This window comes from Ambystoma mexicanum, chromosome 3p (assembly GCF_040938575.1).
Source record: "Ambystoma mexicanum isolate Mex_15411 chromosome 3p, UKY_AmexF1_1, whole genome shotgun sequence".
NCBI lineage: Eukaryota > Metazoa > Chordata > Amphibia > Caudata > Ambystomatidae > Ambystoma > Ambystoma mexicanum.
Genome location: NC_090925.1, coordinates 811083218 through 811105463, shown reverse-complemented (window position 1 = coordinate 811105463; position 22246 = coordinate 811083218). Strand labels below are relative to the sequence as shown.

General features: G+C 50.2%; 1 protein-coding gene across 1 annotated transcript in view; it reads left to right on the top strand.

Moving 5' to 3' along the window:
* LOC138580920 (serine protease 27-like) overlaps positions 1-10602 on the top strand; it is a 230059-nt gene extending 219457 nt beyond the window's left edge. Inside the window, exon 5 of the mRNA XM_069651852.1 lies at positions 2356-10602. Within this exon, the coding sequence (XP_069507953.1) occupies positions 2356-2685 (330 nt within the window). The 3' untranslated portion in view covers positions 2686-10602. The remainder of the gene's footprint in view (positions 1-2355) is intronic.
* Positions 10603-22246: the final 11644 nt, after the last annotated feature.

The following is a 22246-nucleotide window of genomic DNA, read 5'->3' as shown; positions in this document are numbered from 1 at the left end:
CACCGCCCCGCTCAGCAATGCCTCTGCTTCCTGGGACCATTGCAGTTAGCTGCAACATTCAGTGTAATGTGCAGTTTCCATATACAGCATAAGTAAGCCTCAGCAGGTGTGCAGCCTAAAGTCAAAGGGCCTCATTACTTGTTGGCGGTGCAGTAAACAAGTTGTTTTGGGGCAGTAACGGAATTACTGGCACTTTTATCGCTGGGGGTTTTCCCCCCTCCCTAGCCCAGGCATCCCTAATGTCAATGTTAGTATCTCGCCAACGGTGACCCCTATCGATCTGATGTTTCTCACTAAGCCTGAAGGTGTTTTCCCTAACATGTTGGATAACTAACACCCTAGGGACTTTCTCCTCTTTTCCTGACCTAACCTTCTTAGTACTCTAGGAAGTTAGGGATGGTGCCTTCTTTCGCCCGGTTTTACTTGCACTCCTTCGATACACTTTATTGCCTGACTCTTCCCTACCCTAGTTTCCTGAGAGGTTCTCTCACTCTGCCTTTCCACCTCCACCCTTTGTTCTCACCTCTATTCTGACCTCTCTTCTTACTCCTGCTCCTATCAATCTTACCTCCAACTATCACTCCCTGAGATCTCCTCTGTTATTCTTTCCTTTCTCCTTCTTCCTGGCTTCCTCTGCCAGTACTGCTATTGCCTCTCCTGCTACTCTCTGTTGCTACTACAACCACTCTGCAACCACTACTATCTCCCACCTCCTCTACTCCCTCTCTACTCTGACTACCACTCAGTAAGGCTTACTACCGTCTGCTACTACCAACTACCACCTCCTACACCCACCACTCTATTACCAACACAACTACTACCACCTCAGGCACCGCTACCGCCCTGCTACTCCTACTCTACCTCTACTCTTCACACTCTCCACGCACTCACAAATACTCCACAGACCCTCTCTCTCCAATAGCTTCCACACTCTGGTCGCTCTCACCTACTCTGGTCTCCTGGACATCCTCCACCAACTCCTGTCCTCAACCACCTAACCCACACTCAACCTTCCCCACACATCTCCCTAAATACCCCACACCCACCTTGTGTTGCTCAACTTACCTTAGCGAATTACCTACCTGTCTCCAGGGGGTGTGACTGGGGAAGGGCTGGGAAATGCTAGTAAGCCCTGCCCCCCTTCTTGCAGCATTCTTGACCTGGAGCCTCCAATGGCTTCCAGGGGTCATGAATGCCTGCAGGCCTCCCTGCTGCCTTTTCCTAATACAGGTCCATGAAGGTTTGGTGGGGCTAATTTTCCCTGTGTAGCCCACAGTGGGGTCTTTGTTTAATAACATCACCCTGCCTGGTGGGCTTATGTGCTCTGTGAGGTCCTGGACTGCGGCAGCTGGTGTTATTACGCCCGCTGTATCCCTTGATTCTCATTTCCCGGCCCGCATCCTTAGGCAGTCCGGTGTGATGCTTATGCCGCCCTGCGGCATGGCGTTGACCGCTGCTGCGTGGCTCTGGCTCCTTTCCTTGGGCGGTACCACAGTTTCCTGCTGCGGTTGTGCCCCATTGCGGCGCCGCTGCCATAAGACACTTTAAAGAGGGACTGGGAAGGGGCCTGGTCCCAGAGTGAGTGAGAAGGAGAGACGGAGAGAGTGAGAGAGAAAAAAGAAATGGATTCAAGAGGGAGGATGGGGGCACAATCCTCTGTGTACTTTACTGGACCTCAAACACCAGGGGCCCAGTGGACATGATTGGGAAGCCAGTAATGTGCTACATTGAGCTGCCTGGTGCAGACTTTGTGATACTTTGGTGAGTCGTGGGGTGAGACCTCAGAAATCACACAGCTAGTATTTTGAACAAGGGCTTGGACTATTGAAATCACTCAGAATGATAGAATGATGGACCTGTTTTAAATGTAACAGAAGACTTTGTGCAGTCTTTTGCTCTTGAATTCAAGGGACGGGCAACCCCAAGGCCACCCCATGTTCCCATTGTTTTAGTTTGTACAATAACGGGACGAATTCCTGTTGGTTTATTCTGCAATCTGCCTTTGGTTATTTTAAAGTGCTTGGAAAGCTTGAAATGAAGACTATTTTGCCTATGTTCTGATTCTGAAGATTTTTGTGACAGCAGATATCAGATTTTCTACAGCTGGAGTAGTTGGGAGTCAGCTTCATTCATGGCCTTCCAGATGCTTTGGATGGCCACTCTCACCAGCCCTAGCCAGTACAGTGAGTGGCGAATTGCCATGAGAGTTGCAGTCCAAAACATCAAGAGGGCCATGAATTGAAGGCCCAGCATGGAGGCGACAAGAGGCCAGAAAGTTGCTATTGAGGAGCAGTGCAATCTGTGCTTACACAGAATGAGAGCTACACATTCTAAAATGTGATTTTACACCCTCAGGGAGACTCTGGTGGACCTCTAGTGTGCGAAGTGGATGGTGTCTGGATTCTCGCTGGCATCGTCAGCTGGGGAGAAGAGTGCGCCCTTCCCAACCGTCCTGGGGTGTACACCAGGGTGGCTGCCTACACCAGCTGGATACAGAAGCATTTGCCAGGAATGGAATTCAGCACAGTCAAGTTCTCCAGCATCCCCACCCAGACCACGCCTCCCATTTCTAGCACCACGCTCCGGGAGGAGAAGAGCAACCAGCAAGGCGTTACATCAAGCCAGACCTCCTGCACCAGTTCCCTGGCTGTCCTCCTGGCAGCATTCCTACTCCGTCACTTGTAGGCCCGCAGCAGCGAGGACACCATCCCATCCCATCAATGGGAGCTTGGCACGTATGGCAATACCATCTAAGAAACACTGGCGAAGCCTCAAACACATGGTCTCACTTTGACTGTGCAGTTCAATGCCAACGTTTGCCATTATCCCATAACTTTGTAATGGGCTTCATGAGACTCAGCGCGTCTGGCCCAGGCCAGCTGCAAATTGCCCTTTCTGATGTTGTAGAAACCTTTCCTTTTACATTTGGGAAAATGATCTAAGGGTGTGGGAAACTGGAGAAATCTGTGGGTTCTCTGGATCAGAGGTTTGGCAGGGTCAATGTAATGTGCCCCCATCCTGTTCTCCGCACCCACTAAAAAGCATGTTGTATTTTGATACGGAAGATAGTGTGCCACCCAAGCCTTGGCCATCTATCGCCTACCGGTGGATTGATACCAGTAGATAGCATGCCACCCAAGCTTTGACCATCTATCGCCTATCGGTGGATTGATACCAGTAGATAGCGTGCCACCCAAGCCATGACATCTATCGCCTACCAGTGGATTGATACCAGTAGATAGCGTGCCACCCAAGCCTTGACCATCTATCGCCTACCGGTGGATTGATACCGGTAGATAGCGTGCCATTCAAGCCTTGAATCGCTCACTCTGCCTTTCCACCTCCATCCTTTGTTCTCACCTCTCTTCTAACCTCCCTTCTTTCTCCTTCTCCTACTATCAATCTTACCTCCAACTACCACTCCCTGAGTCCTCCCCTGTTATTCTTTCCACCCTCCTTCTTCCTGGGAATCCTCTGCCACTACTACTATTGCCTCTCCTTTCCTACCTCTAATCCTGTTCTCCTACTCCCTGTCACTACTACTACCACTCTGCTACCACTACTATCACCCTCCTTCTCTACTGCCTCTCTGACTACCACTCACTAAGGCTTACTGCCTTCCACCACTACCAACTACCACCTCCTACTCCCACCACTCTATTACCAACATTACTACTACCACTTCCGCCACCACTACTGCCCTGATACTCCTATTCTATGTTTACTCCTCACACTCTCAGTGGAGATCCCGGTGGATTGATACCTGTAGATAGCGTGCCACCCAAGCCTTGACCATCTATCGCCTACCGGTGGATTGATACCAGTAGATAGCATACCACCCAAGCCTTGACCATCTATCGCCTACCGGTAGTTTGATACCAGTAGATAGTGTGCCACCCAAGCATTGACCATCTAACGTCTCCCGGTGGATTGATACCAGTAGATAGTGTGCCACCCAAGCCTTGGCCATCTATCACCTATCGGTGGATTGATGCCAGTAGATAGCATGCCACCCAAGCCTTGACCATCTATAGCCTACTGGTGGATTGATACCGGTAGTTAGCGTGCCACCCAAGCCTTGACCATCTAATGCCTCCCAGTGGATTGATACCAGTAGATAGTGTGCCACCCAAGCCTTGACCATCTTTCACCTACCGGTGGATTGATACCAGTAGTGTAGCACCCAAGCCTTGACCATCTAATGCCTCCTGGTGGATTGATACTAGTAGATAGCGTGACACCAAGCCTTGGCCAGCTATCGTCTCCCGGTGGATTGGTACCAATGGACACATTTGATTGTACGGACTAATTGCCCGAGTTTGATCCAGTCATAGCTGAGCACGCATGGCCTCATGTGCTTTTAGATCTCAGTTAAATGTATTGTATTTATATTTTTTGGGCTGTTTATTGAATGTGGGCTCAACTTCAGGGAGCAATGGAGCACTGTACATTGGTAGCATGTATGGCCAGAATACTATTTAGGTTGGCAGGGAATAATTAACGTTTACTGTTGGTGGGGCACATGTAACAGGGCTGAAAGTGTGTGTGGGGCCTGGAAAGGAGGGTTGCCTGTGAAGGGTGACCATCGGGAGAGTAACAGGGCAGCGTGAGCTTGGGGTATCTTATGGGATGTGAAGAAGGTGCTCTTTGAAGAGGAGGGTCTTGCTGTTGTTTCGGATTTGCATGCAGGCGGGTCTGTGCGTGATGGTGGTGGCTAGGAGTGACCAGGGAATTCATGAAAGGCCTCACGAGTTGTTCCAGGTGCTTCAATGCCTACGTCTTTGGTCCCCCATTTCCGAATGTTTACCACATTCCCGCTGTCAAAGTAGCTCTTATTTATTTACTTTATTCATTGGACGTTTGTATGGCGCCTATACACATGCGTTTCCACGTAGTTACTTAGTCCTGTGGTGTTCGGGGGTCTTGGTACTTGTGGTGCGTCCCCCAAAACTAGAACCTGCATCCAAACTGTAATGTTGCACAGTTGAACTTATTTTAATGATCTTCGTTAGTCAAAGGGGGTCATTCCAGGTTGGAGGTAAGGTAAAAACGATGCCGGTAATGGATTACTGGCATCGCTTACCGCTACGGGCTATTCTGACCAACCAGACCACTATTTATGGCATTGTAAATTACGATGCTGTAAATAGCGGTCTAGGCGCGCGCACGCGACACAACATGCAGGCATTACCGGCATGCCGTAAACCGGAGCTGATCACAAGCCATGCGTACATGCAAATAACGGCCTACTGAAGTCCGAAAAGTAACTTACCGGCATGAAGTAAATACCAGCATCTCCGAGAAGGTGTTAAGAACCCTGAGCAGTGTTACCAAGAGCCACAGGTGCACACAATCAGCACAGGTGGAGTCAATGGAGTCTGGCACAGCACAAAAGGAGCACACCCACACACCACACCCCCTCCCACACCAAGATGATACCAATAGTAGTAGCATTACTGGAGCTGGAGGCCCTGCTTGCAAGGCAACAATAACAACAACAACAACAACAACAACCACAACAACCACAACAACAACAACCACAGCCCCCACCACAGAGGAGACACGGGAGGAGAAGGAGGGTGAGACAGGCCCAGTATTCCTCACCAGTGCAGCCACCGTTACCACGCCGGCAGCCACCAATCCCTCGCATCAGAGCCACCCCCTTAAACCTAACACCAGAGCAGATCCACACCTTGTACCGACTTGACCGTGACACCATCACCACCATAGGGGACCTGATACATGACGACATAGTGAGCCTCATTGAAATACGCACCGCCATCCCCCCTCTACTGAAGGTAGTGTCTGTGCTCCACTTCCTTGCCACAGGCACCTACCAGCACACAGTGGGGCACATGCATGGGATATCACAACCATTATTTTCCCGGATACTGAACCAAAAACTGGATGCCCTCCTCAAGCACACAAGGGACTACATATCCCTACCACAGACTCCCCAGGAGATATTCGATACAAAAGTTGCCTTCCATGCACTGGCAGGCATGCCAAATTGTATAGGTGCTCTCGACTGCACCCACATGGAGTTGGTGGTCCCGCATGCCATGGAGGTGGCATATTGCAACCGCAAGCAATACCACTCCATCAACGTGCAGATGGTATGCAACACCAGCAAGATCATCACACATTGCTGTGCCCGATATCCAGAATCAACTCATGACTCTTTGGTCCTGCGGAACTCCACGCTACCACGCTATATGGAAAGACATGCTGGACGACGTGCCTGGCTGCTTGGTGAGTTGCCTGGCTGGGCCATGGCAGTGCATCTGGGTTGTGAGTTGGGTGGCTGCATACCCCACCTGTCTGGGAAGGGGGGGGTGCATACTCCACCTGGGTGGGAAGGGGGGGAGATGCATACTCCACCTGGGTGGAAATGTTGATGCAGTGCACGATGTGCACCTCACCGAACACTGTGCCCCAAAGCAAGTGAAACGGCACATGACTACCAAATCACACAGTGATGAAGTAAGGCCGACACCCAACACTACATGAATAACAGGTAACCAGGCCATGTCCCACAACACATGCACCACTCTTCGGCGGCCCTCACACACCATAAGGGCATCCTGCACTATGCACTGCATATGCACTATGTCGCTGCCTCCAGCATTTCACCACACAAGACAGTCATCCCTGGGAGTGCATTGAAGTGAGCCTAACAGGGATACCACAGCGTGTCACTGGTTCTGCACACCCATAGGAGTGCTGCAAGTCACCATGGTACTGATCAGTGCAGAATGACGAATATGCTACTGACTACAGCCAACACTCTCTACTACCAAATCTCACAGAACACAACACATCAATGATTTTACTACAACACTGCTGCATGCATATACGATGCATGTGCAACAAGCTGTGAGTGCACACCATAAACCATCTTGAAGATGCCACCCCCTCCATCATTCCATTGCACAGGACACATAGCGGGGCCAGAAATGGGGTAAATGCACCCAGGGACATGTGCGTATGGGCAGAAATCACCTGCTGCCATGTAAGACCAGTACAGTTGTCCCCCATGAATGTACGAACACTTACGTTCATTCCCCCCTCATGCAGGTGATGGTGGCTATCCCTTGAAGCCATGGCTCATGACCCCTGTCCGAAACCCACAGAACAGGCACAAGGAGGACTACAATCATTCCCATTCCCGTACACGTGTGGTGATTGAGCAGACCTTTGGCCTATTGAAGGCACCATTTCGTTGCCTCAGCCGGTCAGGTGAGGCACTCATCTACAGCCATGAGAAGGTGGCCAAGATCACCATGGCATGTGTAATGCTGCACAATATGTGCAACCGTCGGAACGTGCCCCTGCCCTCTGACATGGAACTGCCACAACCAGATGATGAAGAAGGAGAGGAGGAGGAAGAAGTGGCAGGACAGCATCACGTTACCGATGCACAGCAGGGACGTGCCGTGCAGCTATCATTGATTGGAAAATATTTCTGACACACCAGTCAGCAGAGGGTGTGAGGATGTCTGGACATCGGGCACTGGGTGTGGGGATACATGTACACTATGCACTGTGCAATATTAAATGACACATGCACAATGATGAATGTCCACTCTGTCAACCAGTGTATTTAAAGTGAAGATTTCAACGTGATAAACAAACCCTCCACCACTCTCACCCCCTCCCCCTCCCACCAAAACTCCCAAACACACCCTCACCCCGCTCCTACCAAAACTCCCAAACACACCCTCACCCCCTCCCCCTCCCACCAAAACTCCCAACCACACCCTCACCCCTCCTCCCCCTCCCACCAAAACTCCCAAACACACCCTCACCCCCCTCCCCCTCCCACCACAACAACCCCACACTAGTCCCATAGGGTCCACATAGCCCATATGTGGATGGCAGTATGTTCAATGTGCACTCCCAGAGCGAGTTGGAGGCATGTCCTGGCGGCGCATCGTATGGAGCGACCGACGGAGCGGGCTGGTCTGGGTTGAGTTGCTAGTTGAGGGGTGTCCTCATGCTGGGGCTGTTGTGTGGGATGTGCAGCCTCCAGAGCATCTGCTATCTGGCCAAGGACCTCACAGAGCCGGTTGGTGCTGTCTGTTATGACCTGGCCCAGTGCCCTCAGTTCATCCCGCCACTCCTCCCTGGCCTGCCGATTGTCCTGCATGAAGTCAGTGATCAGGCCTGTGAGCTGTACAGCCCATTGTGCATCAATGGCTAATGTTGTGCCCTGCTGGGGATCAGGCTCACATGTGTTTTCGGCGCTTCCTCTAGGGAACTGGCCACAGGACTGGCATGTCCCTGTGTAGCTCCTTGGCCAGATAGCTCAGGTGTGTCGGTCTCACCCGAGTCACTATAGGAGTCCTGGGGGTTGGAGTGGGCATCAGGGGTGTGGACGACTTCAAATGTGTCCTCCTCAGTCACTCCACAGATGGAATTGGGGCTGTTGGCAACATCGAGGGGGGGCCGTGGCTGCCACCTCCCCAGCCACACTCGACTCCTCTGACCGCGGCGTAGGGCATGTGTCTGCCGCCAGTGCAGGGTGGGGTAGGGGTGGGGGTGGTGCACCCTCCACGGGCCTTGCTGGAGCCGGTGGTGTGCCTCCAGGTGTTCTCTTCCTCGCAGGGAGACGGTGGCCCCTGCCTTGGTCCCTGGAGGTGCTGAGCCGTTTGCTCTCCTGCTCCTCGCTGTCATGCTCACTGTTGTGGGGGTGGAAGAGAGGGACGGCATGAGTGATGATTTGAGAGCCAGAATTTGTACATGGCTACAATAGCATATTCAGATATTTGTGGGTTATCAGCATTTGGGTGGGGAATGGCACATGATTCAATACTAGGGTGGTAAATGCATGCATATGTCTGTGTCACTCATGGTGGCCGGGTACTGTGCTGGCTCACATGCACACTGTTTACATCAACTGCCCTGTGTGCCTCATGCAATGGGCCACTTTGTGTGGTATGTGTCATATAGGTTACGGCCACGCACCTGGCACTAGCCTGGGTCTCATTTTGTTCGGCATGATTTACAGGGGGGCGGAGTGTGGCCAACCATGCCGTGACTCCTTGGCCAGACCTTAGCAGTGACTTTCATAACATTTGCGTTGGCAGTATTGACTTTGGACACTCCATCAGCGGATGACGTTGCCCCGCACTCCATTTTTCCAACCCCTTTGATGGATTCGGGGCTTATCATGGCCGCACATGTCTCCGCCCACGGCATCAGTTTCATGGGCGAACCTGGGCCTCCTCCAGTCTCCGAGGCCTGGCATCTATTGGCAGAGAGGATGCTCAGCACCCTCAGCCGCAGGTCGTCCCACCTTTTTCTGCAATCCTTTGTGGTGCCGGGGGATGTTGCCCACAATGCTCACCTTCTGCACCACTATAGCCCAGATGTCTTTTTTTTTATCACCGCCACCCTCCGCATGTCATTGCTGAAAACAGTGTCAGCATGCTCGTGGAGGGTATCCACTAGCATTTGGAGTTCGTTAGGGCTGAACCGCTCCTGAACCACTCCTTCAGGAGGTGGGCAGCTCCCTTTTTTGGCGCTTTGGGCATTCCTCGTTGATATTGGTATCTTTCCGGTATGTCAAAAGTGTGCCAGGGGTCCTGTCTGGTGAGGTTAGCAATGGATTGTGTTTTTAAATATGGCCGCAGTGCTTCTTCCAGTTCCTGTGCAATGACCCTGTTTCCGGTTCCGTATTTTAACGGTGACCGTAAATAACGGTGATCGCTGTTTACGGTCACCGATATTGACGTGTTGTTCTAAGGCGGTAGTGTTCGCTACATTGCGGTTCATGCCGGTAGGGGTTTTCTGGACGTTTTTGTGGCATGCCGCTACTTTCATTACCGACATGGCGCAAAGCTCATGCCCGCGAACTCGTAATAGTGCACTTTTAGCGGTCTATTGCCAGCTCGGACACGCTATTTGCGCCATGCCAGTAATGGACGTTACTTACCTCCAATCTCGGAATGAGAGCCATACACTTTTTCCTTGCGCTCTGATGTTGAACATGGCAGTTGGTTGATCCCTTTCAAAAATACTCACGTGATATTTATACATTTGGTTGAACGTGTCTTTTGCCCCCTCTCATAGAAACTGGCAACGGTGCTTGGATTCACAGTCGCACCAACCTTTCACCAGAAAGAGAGCCCAGCGGGTCAGGGCACCATACGTCAGGTTTTTGTCATTCCGACATCAATAGAATGGCGGATGCTTCTAAATTAAAGAATAATACATATTAATATTGCACAAAAGGCTTGCAAATATATATCTTTCCTGATGAAGAAACTTTATAACGAATTTGAGGTTAACAAATAAATAGAATGTACCAGAATATGGTTAACCTGCTTTATTTTTTTTATAAACTAACCTAAATGCACTAATATATCAATGCATCCAGGCATTCATACCAGCCGCCCATTGGTTACTTTCAGTTCCTACTGCCTACCAGTATTGCGCTGAAAATGTCCTTTAGGTTTCCTCCCTGCACCAGGAGGATAGCTCAGGGGCAACATGTTTGCCTTGGAAGCAAGACAGCACAGGTTCAAATCCGGGTCCCTTGTTTGGAAACTGATGTTTGGTGTTAAGCGTGTAATAAAGTTTATTAAAATGAATTAAAAATGTCCCTATGAATGTAAACTACTGTCAGTGGAATATGAACAAGCTACTGCAGATATACTCGTTGCCATTTGGAAGTAATCAAGATATTTTCCTAAATCGATGTGTGTTGAATCTGTTTCTCAAACTACAAAAAAAGTATTCCTCTACAAAATCTTCAAGAAATCAGGTAAATGTGGCTATGTTTGTTTGGTCTGGAATGGCACGTGCATGAGCACTCATGGGGCCCTTTGTGTTCCCCCGGGAGCCAGTGACATCGGCGCATGCCCCATCAGCTCTCACGAGGCTCTGGGCTGACCTCTGCCGACTGCGCTCCATCTGGAGTTTGCATATGGATGGTATGTGCTCTTTGGCTTCCGTGCCTCTGTCTTCGGTAGTTGTGGCTCAGAAACGGTGCACTTCCGGGGCACAAAGACTGGTGTAGACAAGAATGTGAGGAGGGGCTGTGTAGAGAAAGGAACAGGTCACACGTGCTGCTGGCTGCTCAGTCTTGGCTCATATGGCACTTGGGAACCACCCTTAGCCCAGCTGAGGGAGACAAGCCTATTGTTTTTTTATACAGCCCTGAACCATTCAAAGCCTCAACCGACCAGTGTCACATTAGATAACAAGAGAATAAATAGTACCAACCCAGATCCACACCCGAAGAAAATGTTCAGACACACCTATCACTCCATACAATACTCACTATGATACAGCTGGATCCGCGCAGCACCACCACAGTGAGACAGCCCGTAAGGAACCAGCAACAACCCCACCCACAGGGATACAGCTCAAACGGAACCAGAAGCACCTGAATCAGGATACAGACCCCACTAACACAAACCTCAATTTTCTGCATACTCAACCCACACAAAAGTCACACAACCATTTCTCTTCCAGCAATCCGCACGCACTTTACCACACAGCCTCAACAACACATAAACAGCACATACAGCATACGAGGTCTCGCCTGATCCGATACTTGCACCAAAGCCCAGCATTCGGTGCATACCGAGCTGAAGCTGCCAACAGCACACCACTTCTCCCACTCTCCTACTCCCCTCCTCCCGTCTAAACCTACCCGTCCTTCCTGTTTACAGATCCGCCAGAGTGCCTGGGGACCAATTCCGTTTGTGACGGTGCACTATATAAGTACCTTTAACATAACATAACATTGGGCAAAGATTGCCGACCTATATAGTTCAAGCTATTAGCAATAGAATTCTTTGCAGTCAATGGATCTTAGGATTTCACCTTGATTCGTTGAAATATATGTACACAATATTCAAATGAGGTTTTCCGGCCCGGCCTGCTAAATTTGGAAAGTCTAATGCAAATGTATTCAATTGTTTAAAAATGATGACGCATTGGATGAAGGGGGTGATTTTCCGCTTTTGCATTGTTTTTACCATAGGCCAAATGAACACTTATTAGGTGCACAGCCTAAACCGCAGGACGGATTTCCTTCACATTCAAACCAGGTTTGCCACAAAGCTTTGAAGATATTTCTTTTGGTGGTTTGGTGCAAATCCATCCAGTATTTTTTGTTCTTTTTTTTTACAAATGTGGGTGAAGATGTTGCCAACCCCTGCATTAAAGTATTTTATGAATCCCCCATTGTGAATTGTAGAAATGAAGGGTCATCATTTTTGTTTTATCAATAGGTGTCGTTATTTTGGGAATTATGTGTTAATTTCATGGTACATTTGCACTACTTACCCAGTAAATATGTGGCAATTTTACAGTGAATTCTTGCCAGAGTAAAAGGCTTCTGGGGTCACAAAAAACCTTATTCAGAATGTAAGCTAAAACCCCAAAAATCGCACCCATTCTCTTCCTGGTTCCGTTTTATCCCCAAGTTACCTCTTGAGTAAGGACCCATAATGGAGACAAACCCGATGGTCCGTAGCTTGACAACAAATATTGAATAGGACACCTGTGATGCTAACTTGAGCCCTACAGGATGTGTGAGATATAGCATAACACAACTCTTAAAATTCAATGAAAATACTTGAGTTAAGAGAGAGTTAAGTTGAAACAGTTCATGCAATAATAGCCTTGGAATTCAGTGGAAGTGACATTAAAGTGATGGTTTCACACAACAAAACCCTTGACATTCATCTACTGTTAGAAGTTGTGCCACCTTAACTCTGATGACATCACTGATGATGTTACTTATGACATCAATTAATAGATCCTCAATGGCATCACTGGAAACTACAGCACACAGCATCACAGATGGCCAGTGTGGCCATGAGTACAGGCCATGGCCAGTGGCCCATGGACCCGCTATGGGGGATTGCATGGCCACTGGGCCTGGCCGCCTGCTACTCTGGGTGGGTTGGTTGGGCTTTTGGAATGGCTGAAAACCATGACTCAGGCAATGTGGCAACAGACCATGGTTTTAATCAGTGTGCTCTAGTTTCCTGTGATGTCATCAATGATGTAATAAGTGAGGTAATCAGTGTGCTCATGGGCTACTTAGCCGGGGGAGCTCACATTTAGGGTGGCATAGATTCCAACACTTACAGAATTTGAATGGTTTTGTTGCGTTAAACCATCACCTTACTATCACTTCAACAAAAGCTTTTTCACTAAAGTCAAGGGTTTTGTTCACTTGTACTGTTTCAACTTAACTCTCTCTTAACTAAAGTTCGCATATATATATATATATATATTATATATATATTATATATTATATATATATTATATATATATATATATATATATTATATATATATAAATAAAATATTTTTAAATAAAATTCCCACACACATCTCTGCCCCAAATGTCTATTACATGTGATCCTGACTGTCCCGTCTTCATACTCCGTCTGTCTTTATGTAAAGCGCTCTGATGCCTGCGGGCTGCAGCGCTATATAAACATATAAATAAAATAAAATAAATAAATAAAAAAAAAAATATATATATATATATACATATATATATTACATGGACGCGGTAGCGTCCATGTAGTTATGGTTAAGTTGGTGTTTCCATAGGAAGAGCATTTTTTGGGTGGCTTATAACTTCGCTCCCTCTGGACGAATCCTCACCAAACATTGCAAAAAAAAGTATATGGCCCACTCTGAATTTTTTTGCAAAGCTACAGCCCAAACGGCTGGATGGATTTACACCAAATTTGCAGCAGGAGCGGGGGCTTGGTCCCGAAAGCGTGCTTTTGCAAATTTGGTGTAAATCCGTCCAGTAGTTTTTTTAACAATGACCAAAATGTAAGGCAAACAAATTAGTGATATCTCCGTTCGCTACGCGGACGGACTTCCCTGTTCGCTCCGCAGACAACTCCCCGATTGGCCAAGCGGCTTGCGTGATGTCCGCGGACATGCAACGTGTTCGCTAATTGGACGGCGTGGTACGTGAAGCGCGTCAGAGTTTTTGTGGCGCCCGCCATCTTGCATTCACCGACGACCACGGACAGCGCGGTGAAACTTGGATTAAAAATTGTATTTAGTGGAGTGTGTTGGTGTGTAAGAGTGTTTGGGGAGGGTGGGGGAGTATGAGATAGGTTAAAATGTTCTGTTTTTTTATGTGCTAGACGCTTTTGTTGTGTTCGATTTGTCTGCAGACAACACGGCTGTTCTGAAATTTTCTATATAAACTAAATGGTGGGGTGTTCTGAGGACGGAGAATGTGTCCGTTTTGTTCGCAAGCAAGCTAAAATTGAGCTAAGAACACTTGCGGTGTCCTTAAATGTTCGAACATAAACAAAATGGGGGTGTCCTGAGGACGCTGTCCGTATTGTACTCTGGCAAGTTGAATGTGTTCTAAGAACACTCGCGGTGGCCTGAAATGTTTGCAATTAAACAAAATGGGGGTGTTCTGAGAACGCTGCTCGTATTGTTCGTTGTCAGGTTGAAAGTGTTCTAAGAACCCTCCTTATGTCCGCTGACATTACAATTTCCTATGGGCCTTACCCGACTTTTTGTCCACTAAAGAAACGATAAATCAAGCTGCTGTGCGCCGACATTATGTGATAATCCTATCACTTGCCCCATCGACCTGGCTCACCTGCTTTTGCGACACTAAATCATATCTCCCGCCCCTAAGCCTGACATTATCAAAGCATTCATATTCCCCGTCTCTCTCCGTGACGTTACAGGGTGCGTAGCCAAACGCGCCCAGTCGTCTCCAGTCCTACGCGACTTTACACAGAACCCGGAAAACAACACACATCATCTCACAACACAGCGCACCACAATTCGGAATATGAAACTGTGATTTAAAAGCAAACAGCAACATTGTACATTTTGTAAAGTACATTTATTTGATATCAAATGTTTAGAGAATATTCAGCGATTTGCATTTTTCTTTGCTGTCGATTCGCAAAAGTTCATCTTGAGTCACGCTCTGTTCCTTTGCGCTACACAGGGTATTGGTTTATGATAAAAGAAGGACTGTGGTCGCACTGATAATCGGAAGGCTGTTCCAACAACGAGGCATTAGACCACCATGACGGTTGGTATGTTGCTTCTAGCCGCTAGTACCGCGTAAGGGCATATTGGTCCTTGGCGATTGTCCCATAAAATGGTGAGGGTCATGAAGTTGTTTACTAGGAGCTGCACCTGGCAGTTAAAAAATCCATCGGCCCGATTCTGAAAATTGTGGCATTGACAGTAGGGAAGGATATACCTGTTTTAAAAACGTAAATTAGTCTCACCAGCCGATCTTCATTAAAAATATTCATTTTATTTATTAGGGCGTGAAACTATTTGCTAGCGAGGATAGTGCAACGGAGTATGTTAACTTATTCCCACTAACCCACCCTCTCTCCTCTGCCTTTTTCAGAGCCGCCTGAGCGACAGGGGACCACTTCAGCGGTGATAGTGCACTGTACAAAACAATATGTCACATTGAACGAACAAGTACAATTTAACCGGGTTTTAACGCCACGCTATTGTTATTATATTCCGGTATAAAATAATCTAAAGGGTTACTTACATTATATTGGCATTTTCCATTGTCTACGCGTAATGCAGTCCCTAAATACAACTCTGTCTGTGCCAACGATCTTTCTCATAGTGATATAATATATAAAAGCGGTTTTGTTTCTGAAATTTCGTCCTTATCGTCTCTTACGTTACTGCACCCCTACTTCAAAAGAAGTCTTTTGGCACGATCCCTGTCTGTCAAGGTCAAAAAACAATAGAACCTTATAGTGCGAGTCGTGGGCCACTCCGGCCCGCGAGCAAAAAATTTAAGCAGCTGACCTTCACTGTGAACGAGCATAAATTCTTACTTTGCAACATTCTGTGTAAAGCCATCCCTGAGAAGTTGCTTTTTACACTCCATCTTTGTATATTGTCTGCATGCTAATGAAAAAAGTTTGTTAAAGCGAGGTTATGGTTAAATTGTGCAACTAAAAACCTATGAAATTCGGTAAAAAAACGTTGTTAAAGGGACATTATAGTTAAGTTGCGCTAATAAAAACCTATGAAATTCAATGAAAAAACGTTGTTAAAAGGGATGTTATGGTTAAGTTGCGCTTCTAAAAACCTATCAAATTCAGTAAAAAATCTTTGTTAAAGGGACATTATGGTTAAGTTATTATGGTTCAAAGTAAAACCGAAAAACCCCTGAAATTCGGCAGTTATGGTAAGATAAGCCACCATAACTCGCGCCACCGTGCACTGCTAACACTAACACCCAGGACATCAAAGATGACATCACAAATGTCATTGATGACATCACTGATGACATCACATGCACATTTACTTTTCATTAAAACTCTGTAGGAGGGATTCTTATAATGTTGACCAAAAAGTGTCAAGGATCATTTGAATATCATGAGCTAATTAGTGAGCTAATTAATCATGAGCTAATCATGAGCTAATTAGTGAGCTAATTAATCATGAGCTAATCATGAGCTAATCATGAGCTAATTAGTGCATTAAGCAATGCATTGATATAAGTAGCATTCTATTATGAAGTTCTATCCAGTATACTAAGCAACTCATGCAGAAACCTAGGCAGTGTGTGCAGTATACATGATGAAGGTGCAATATTCATAATCTTGCCATGTAGAATAATGAAATTGTAACTGCTTTCTTATTAGAGTTTTGCATACTGTGAAACATGTAATAAGTAGCTAATAAAAACCACTTAATATATAATTACATTATTACAGACAAAACACAAAGAGACAACAACACATACAAATATGAGTATATACAGGGACAGAGAAATAAGCAAAAAAGCAGAAGTAGTAGCAGAAAGAGTTCATAACCTAACTGATTATCTTTATGTAGAGAAATGATTGCTCTGTTTCAAAGATGCTACTTACTGTATGTATGTGTATCAAATGATGTCAGTGAACCCTAAGGAAAAGAGTGTGAGTACAATGTATACAAATATGAGCATATACAGGGAAGGTATAGTAATAAAAATAAAACTATGAGAAAGTGCTGATAACTCTAATGATTATCTTCATGCACAGAAAGGATTGTTCTCTTTCAAGCCTGTGTCTTCCGCTATACATATGTTTCATATGATATGACTTGACCCTAAGTCTACAAAAATAGTGCCTTTTCAATTTTTACTTCCTGACTGTTACTGAAGAAAACTATGTGGCTTAGATATGTCAGTAAAGGAAAAAAAGGGAGAGCCAGCCATGTGATGTCATCAGTGATGTCATCAATGACATTTGTGATGTCATCTTTGATTTCCTGGGTGTTAGTGTTAGCAGTGCACGGTGGCGCGAGTTATGGTTGCTTATCTTACCATAACTGCCGAATTTCAGGGGTTTTTCAGTTTTACTTTGAACCATAACGTCCCTTTAACAAAGTTTTTTTACTGAATTTGATAGGTTTTTAGTAGCGCAACTTAACCATAACGTCCCTTTTAACAACGTTTTTTCATTGAATTTCATAGGTTTTTATTAGCGCAACTTAACCATAACATCCCTTTAACAAAGTTTTTTTACTGAATATATATATATATATATATATATATATATATTACATGGCCACGGTACTGGCCATGTAATTATGGTTAAGTTGCTGTTTCCATAGGAAGAGCACATTTTGGGCGGCTTATAACTTCGCTCCCCTTGGACGAATACTTACCAAACTTTGCAAAAAAAGTATATGGCCCACTCCGAATTTTTTTGCAAAGTTAGGTGAGGTTTGGTCAGGGGGGGCAAAGTTATAGGGGGGGTCCCAAAACTTTTTTTTTTCCCATAGACATAATGGGAAAAAAATTTGCTCACGCCTACAGCCCAAACCGCTGGACGGATTTACACCAAATTTGCAGTAGGAGCGGCGGTTTGGTCACGAAAGCGTGCTTTTTTTAATTTGGTGTAAATCCGTCCAGTAGTTTTTTAAAAAAAGACAAAAATGTAAGTGAAAAAAATTAGTGATATCTGTGTCCGCTTCGCGGACACACTTCCCTGTTCACTCCGCGGACAGAACAGGGAATTGGGCAAGCGACTTGCGTGATGTCCGCGGAAATCTGACGTGCTCTTGGCTGCAGTAAAGCGTGCAGTGTGTCTTATTTTCAGAGACACCCTGCCATCATAGTTTATTGTTCGTATATTGGCATCTGTGGTAAGATCTGCGGTGACTTCAGACTTCACAAGTGATTATCACAACTTAACAAGCGAAAATTCCGATGTGATAAGATCAGAGGACAGAGCGGCCTCCAATGGGGCTGTGTGAGACTCATGTGGATTACACTTCCTGAACATCCAAGGCTGCTGCAAACTTGCAGGAGACATGCCATCGGTACACGGTGGCCTGCAGAGGACCGATGTGCGGATATCCCATTCCCCCCACCCTTGCTCATTACACGTGTCAACCTCCTGTACCCCCCACCCCTGCTCATACCTCGTGTCTCTCTCTTGTTTCCCCCCACCCCCCGCTCATGCCCCGTGTCTCCCCTGCTCCCCCACTCCCCGCTCATGCCCCGTGTCTCCCTCGTGTTCCCCCCACCCCCTGCTCATGCCCCGTGTCTCCCCTGTCCCCCCCACCCCTGCTCATTACCCGTGTCTCCCTCCTGTATCCCCCACCCCCGCTCATTACCCATGTCTCCCTCCTGTACCCCCGACCCCTGCTCATGCCCGTGTCTCTCTCTTGTTTCCCCCAACCCCCTGCTCATGCCCCGTGTCTCCCCTGTTCCCCCCACTCGCCCTACTCATGCCCTGTGTCTCTCTCCTGTTACACCCCACCCCCTGCTCATGCTCCATGTCTCCCTGCTGTTGCCCCCCACCCCCTGCTCCTGCCCATTGTCTCTCTCCTGTTGCCCCCCACCCCCGTTCATGCCCCGTGTCTCTCTGCTGTTGCCCCCCACCCCCACCCCCGGTCATGCCCTGTGTCTCCCTGCTGTTGCCCCCACCCCCCGCACATGCCCTGTGTCTCTCTCCTGTTGCCCCCCACCCCCGCTCATGCCCTGTGTCTCCCTGCTGTTGCCCCCACCCCCTGCTCATGCCCCGTATCTCTCTCCTGTTACCCCCCACCCCCCGCTCATGACCCGTGTCTCCCTCGTGTTCCCCCCACCCCCTGTTCATGCCCCGTGTCTCCCTGCTGTTGCCCCCCACCCTCCACTCATGCCTCATGTCTCCCTGCTGTTGCCCTCCACCCCCCGCTCATGCCCTGTGTCTCTCTCCTGTTACCCCCCACGCCCCTCTCATGCCCCATGTCTCTCTCCTGTTACACCCCACCCCCCTGTCATGCCCTGTGTCTCTCTCCTGTTGCCCCCACCCCCAGTCATGCCCCGTGTCTCCCTGCTGTTGCCCCCACCCCCGCTCATGTCCTGTGTCTCTCTCCTGTTACCCCCCACTCCTGCTCATGCCCCGTGTCTCTCTCTCCTGTTACTCGCCACCCCCCGCTCATGCCCGTGCCTCCCTCGTGTTCCCCTCACCCCCCGCTCATGCCCCATGTCTCCCTGCTGTTGCCCCCCACCCCCCAGCTCATGCCCCATGTTTCTCTCATGTTGCCCCCCACCCCCCGGTCATGCCCCGTGTCTCGCTGCTGTTGCCCCCCACCCCCCAGTCATGCCCCGTGTCTCCCTGCTGTTGCCCCCCACCCACCCCCGCTCATGCCCTGTGACTCTCTCCTGTTGCCCCCCACCCCCGCTCATGCCCCGTGTCTCCCTCGTGTTCCCTCCACCCCCTGCTCATGCCCCGTGTTTCCCTGCTTTTGCCCCCCACCCCCCGCTCATGCCTCGTGTCTCTCTCCTGTTACTCCCCACCCCCCGCTCATGCCCCGTGTCTCCCTCGTGTTCCCCCCACCCCCCGCTCATGCCCCGTGTCTCCCTGCTGTTGCCCCCCACCCCCGCTCATGCCCCATGTCTCTCTCCTGTTGCCCCCCACCCCCCGCTCATGCCCCGTGTCTCCCTGCTGTGCCCCCCACCCCCCGGTCATGCCCCGTGTCTCCCTGCTGTTGCCCCCCACCCCCGTCATGCCCCATGTCTCTCTCCTGTTGCCCCCCACCCCCCGCTCATGCCCCGTTTCTCCCTGCTGTTGCCCCCACCCCCCACTCCTGCCCTGTGTCTCTCTCCTGTTACCCCCACCCCCTGCTCATGCCCCATGTCTCCCTTGTGTTCCCCCCACCCCCCACTCATGCCCTGTGTCTCCCTGCTGTTGGCCCCCACCCTCCGCTCATGCCCAGTGTCTCCCTGCTATTGCCCCCCACCCCGCTCATGCCCCGTGTCTCTCTCCTGTTACCCCCCACATCCCCTCTCATGCCCCGTGTCTCTCTCCTGTTATCCCCCACCCCCCTCTCATGCCCCGTGCCTCTCTCCTGTTGCCCCCCACCCCCCGGTCATGCCCCGTGTTTCCCTGCTGTTTCCCTCCACCCCCTGCTCATGCCCCGTGTATCCCTGCTGTTGCCCTCCACTCCCAGCTCATGCTCTGTGTCTCCCTGCTGTTGCCCCCCACCCCCCGCTCCTGCCCCGTGTCTCTCTCCTGTTGCCGCCCACCCCGGTAATGCCCGGTGTCTCTCTGCTGTTGCCCCCCAACCCACCCCCGGTCAGGCCCCGTGTCTCCCTGCTGTTGCCCCCCACCCCCCGCACATTCCCTGTGTCTCTCTCCTGTTGCCCCCCACCCCCGCTCATGCCCCGTGTCTCCCTTCTGTTGCCCCCACCCCCTGCTCATGCCCCGTGTCTCTCTCCTGTTACCCCCACCCCCACTCATGCCCGTGTCTCCCTCGTGTTCCCCCCACCCCCCTTTCATGCCCTGTGTCTCCCTGCTGTTGCCCCCCACCTTCCACTCATACCCCATGTCTCCCTGCTGTTGCCCCCCACCCCCGCTCATGTCCCATGTCTCTCTCCTGTTACCCCCCCATGCCCCTCTCATGCCCCGTGTCTCTCTCCTGTTACACCCCACCCCCCTCTCATGCCCTGTGTCTCTCTCCTGTTGCCCCCCACCCCCGGTCATGACCCGTGTCTCCCTGCTGTTACCCCCCACCCCTGCTCATGCCTCGTGTCTCTCTCTTGTTACTCCCCACCCCCCGCTCATGCCCCGTGCCTCCCTCGTGTTCGCCCCACCCCCGCTCATGCCCCGTGTCTCCCTGCTGTTGCCCCCCACCCCCCGGCTCATGCCCCATGTTTCTCTCATGTTGCCCCCCACCCCCTGCTCATGCCCCGTGTCTCCCTGCTGTTGCCCCCACCCCTGTCATCCCCGTGTCTCCCTGCTGTTGCCCCCCACGCCCCTCTCATGCCCTGTGTCTCTTTCCTGTTGCCCCCCACTCCCCGGTCCTGCCCTGTGTCTCCCTGCTGTTGCCCCCAACCCCCGCTCATGCCCCGTGTCTCTCTCCTGTTACCCCCAACCCCTCTCATGCCCGTGTCTCTCTCCTGTTGTCCCCCACCCCCCCGGTCATGCCCCGTGTCTCCCTGCTGTTGCCCCCCACTCCCCATTCATGCCTCGTGTCTCTCTCCTGTTGCCCCCCACCCCCGGTCATGCCCCGTTTCTCCCTGCTGTTGCCCCCCGCTCATGCCCCATGTCTCTCTCCTGTTCCACCCACCCCCCTGGTCATGCCCCATGTCTCCCTGCTGTTACCCCTCACCCCCCGCTCAAGCACCATGTCTCACTGCTGTTGCCCCCACCCCCTGCTCATGCCCCGTGCCTCTCTCCTGTTACCCCCCACCCCCCGCTCATGCCCCGTGTCTCTCTCCTGTTGCCCCCCACCCCCCGCTCATGCCCCGTGTCTCTCTCCTGTTGCCCCCACCCCCCGCTCATGCCCCTTGTCTCTCTCCTGTTACCCCCACTGCCCTCTCATGCCCCGTGACTTACTGCTGTTGCCCCCCACCCTCTGCTCATGCCCAGTGTCTCCCTGCTGTTGCCCCCAACCCCCCGCTCATGCCCCGTGTCTCTCTAATGTTACCCCCCCACCCGCCTCTCATGCCCTGTGTCTCCCTCCGGTTACCCCCCACACCCCTCTCATGCCCAGTGTCTCTCTCCTGTTACCCCCCACCCCCTCTCATGCCCCGTGTCTCCCTGCTGTTGCCCCCCACCGCTCGCTCATGCCCCGTGTCTCTCCCCTGTTACCCCCCGCTCATGCCCCGTGTCTCCCTGCTGTTGCCCCGCACCCCCCGTCATGCCCCATGTCTCCCTGCTGTTGCCCCCCACCCCCCGCTCATGCCCCATGTCTCCCTGCTGTTGCCCCCCACCCCCGCTCATGCCCCGTGTCGCTCTCCTGCTATCCCCCACCCC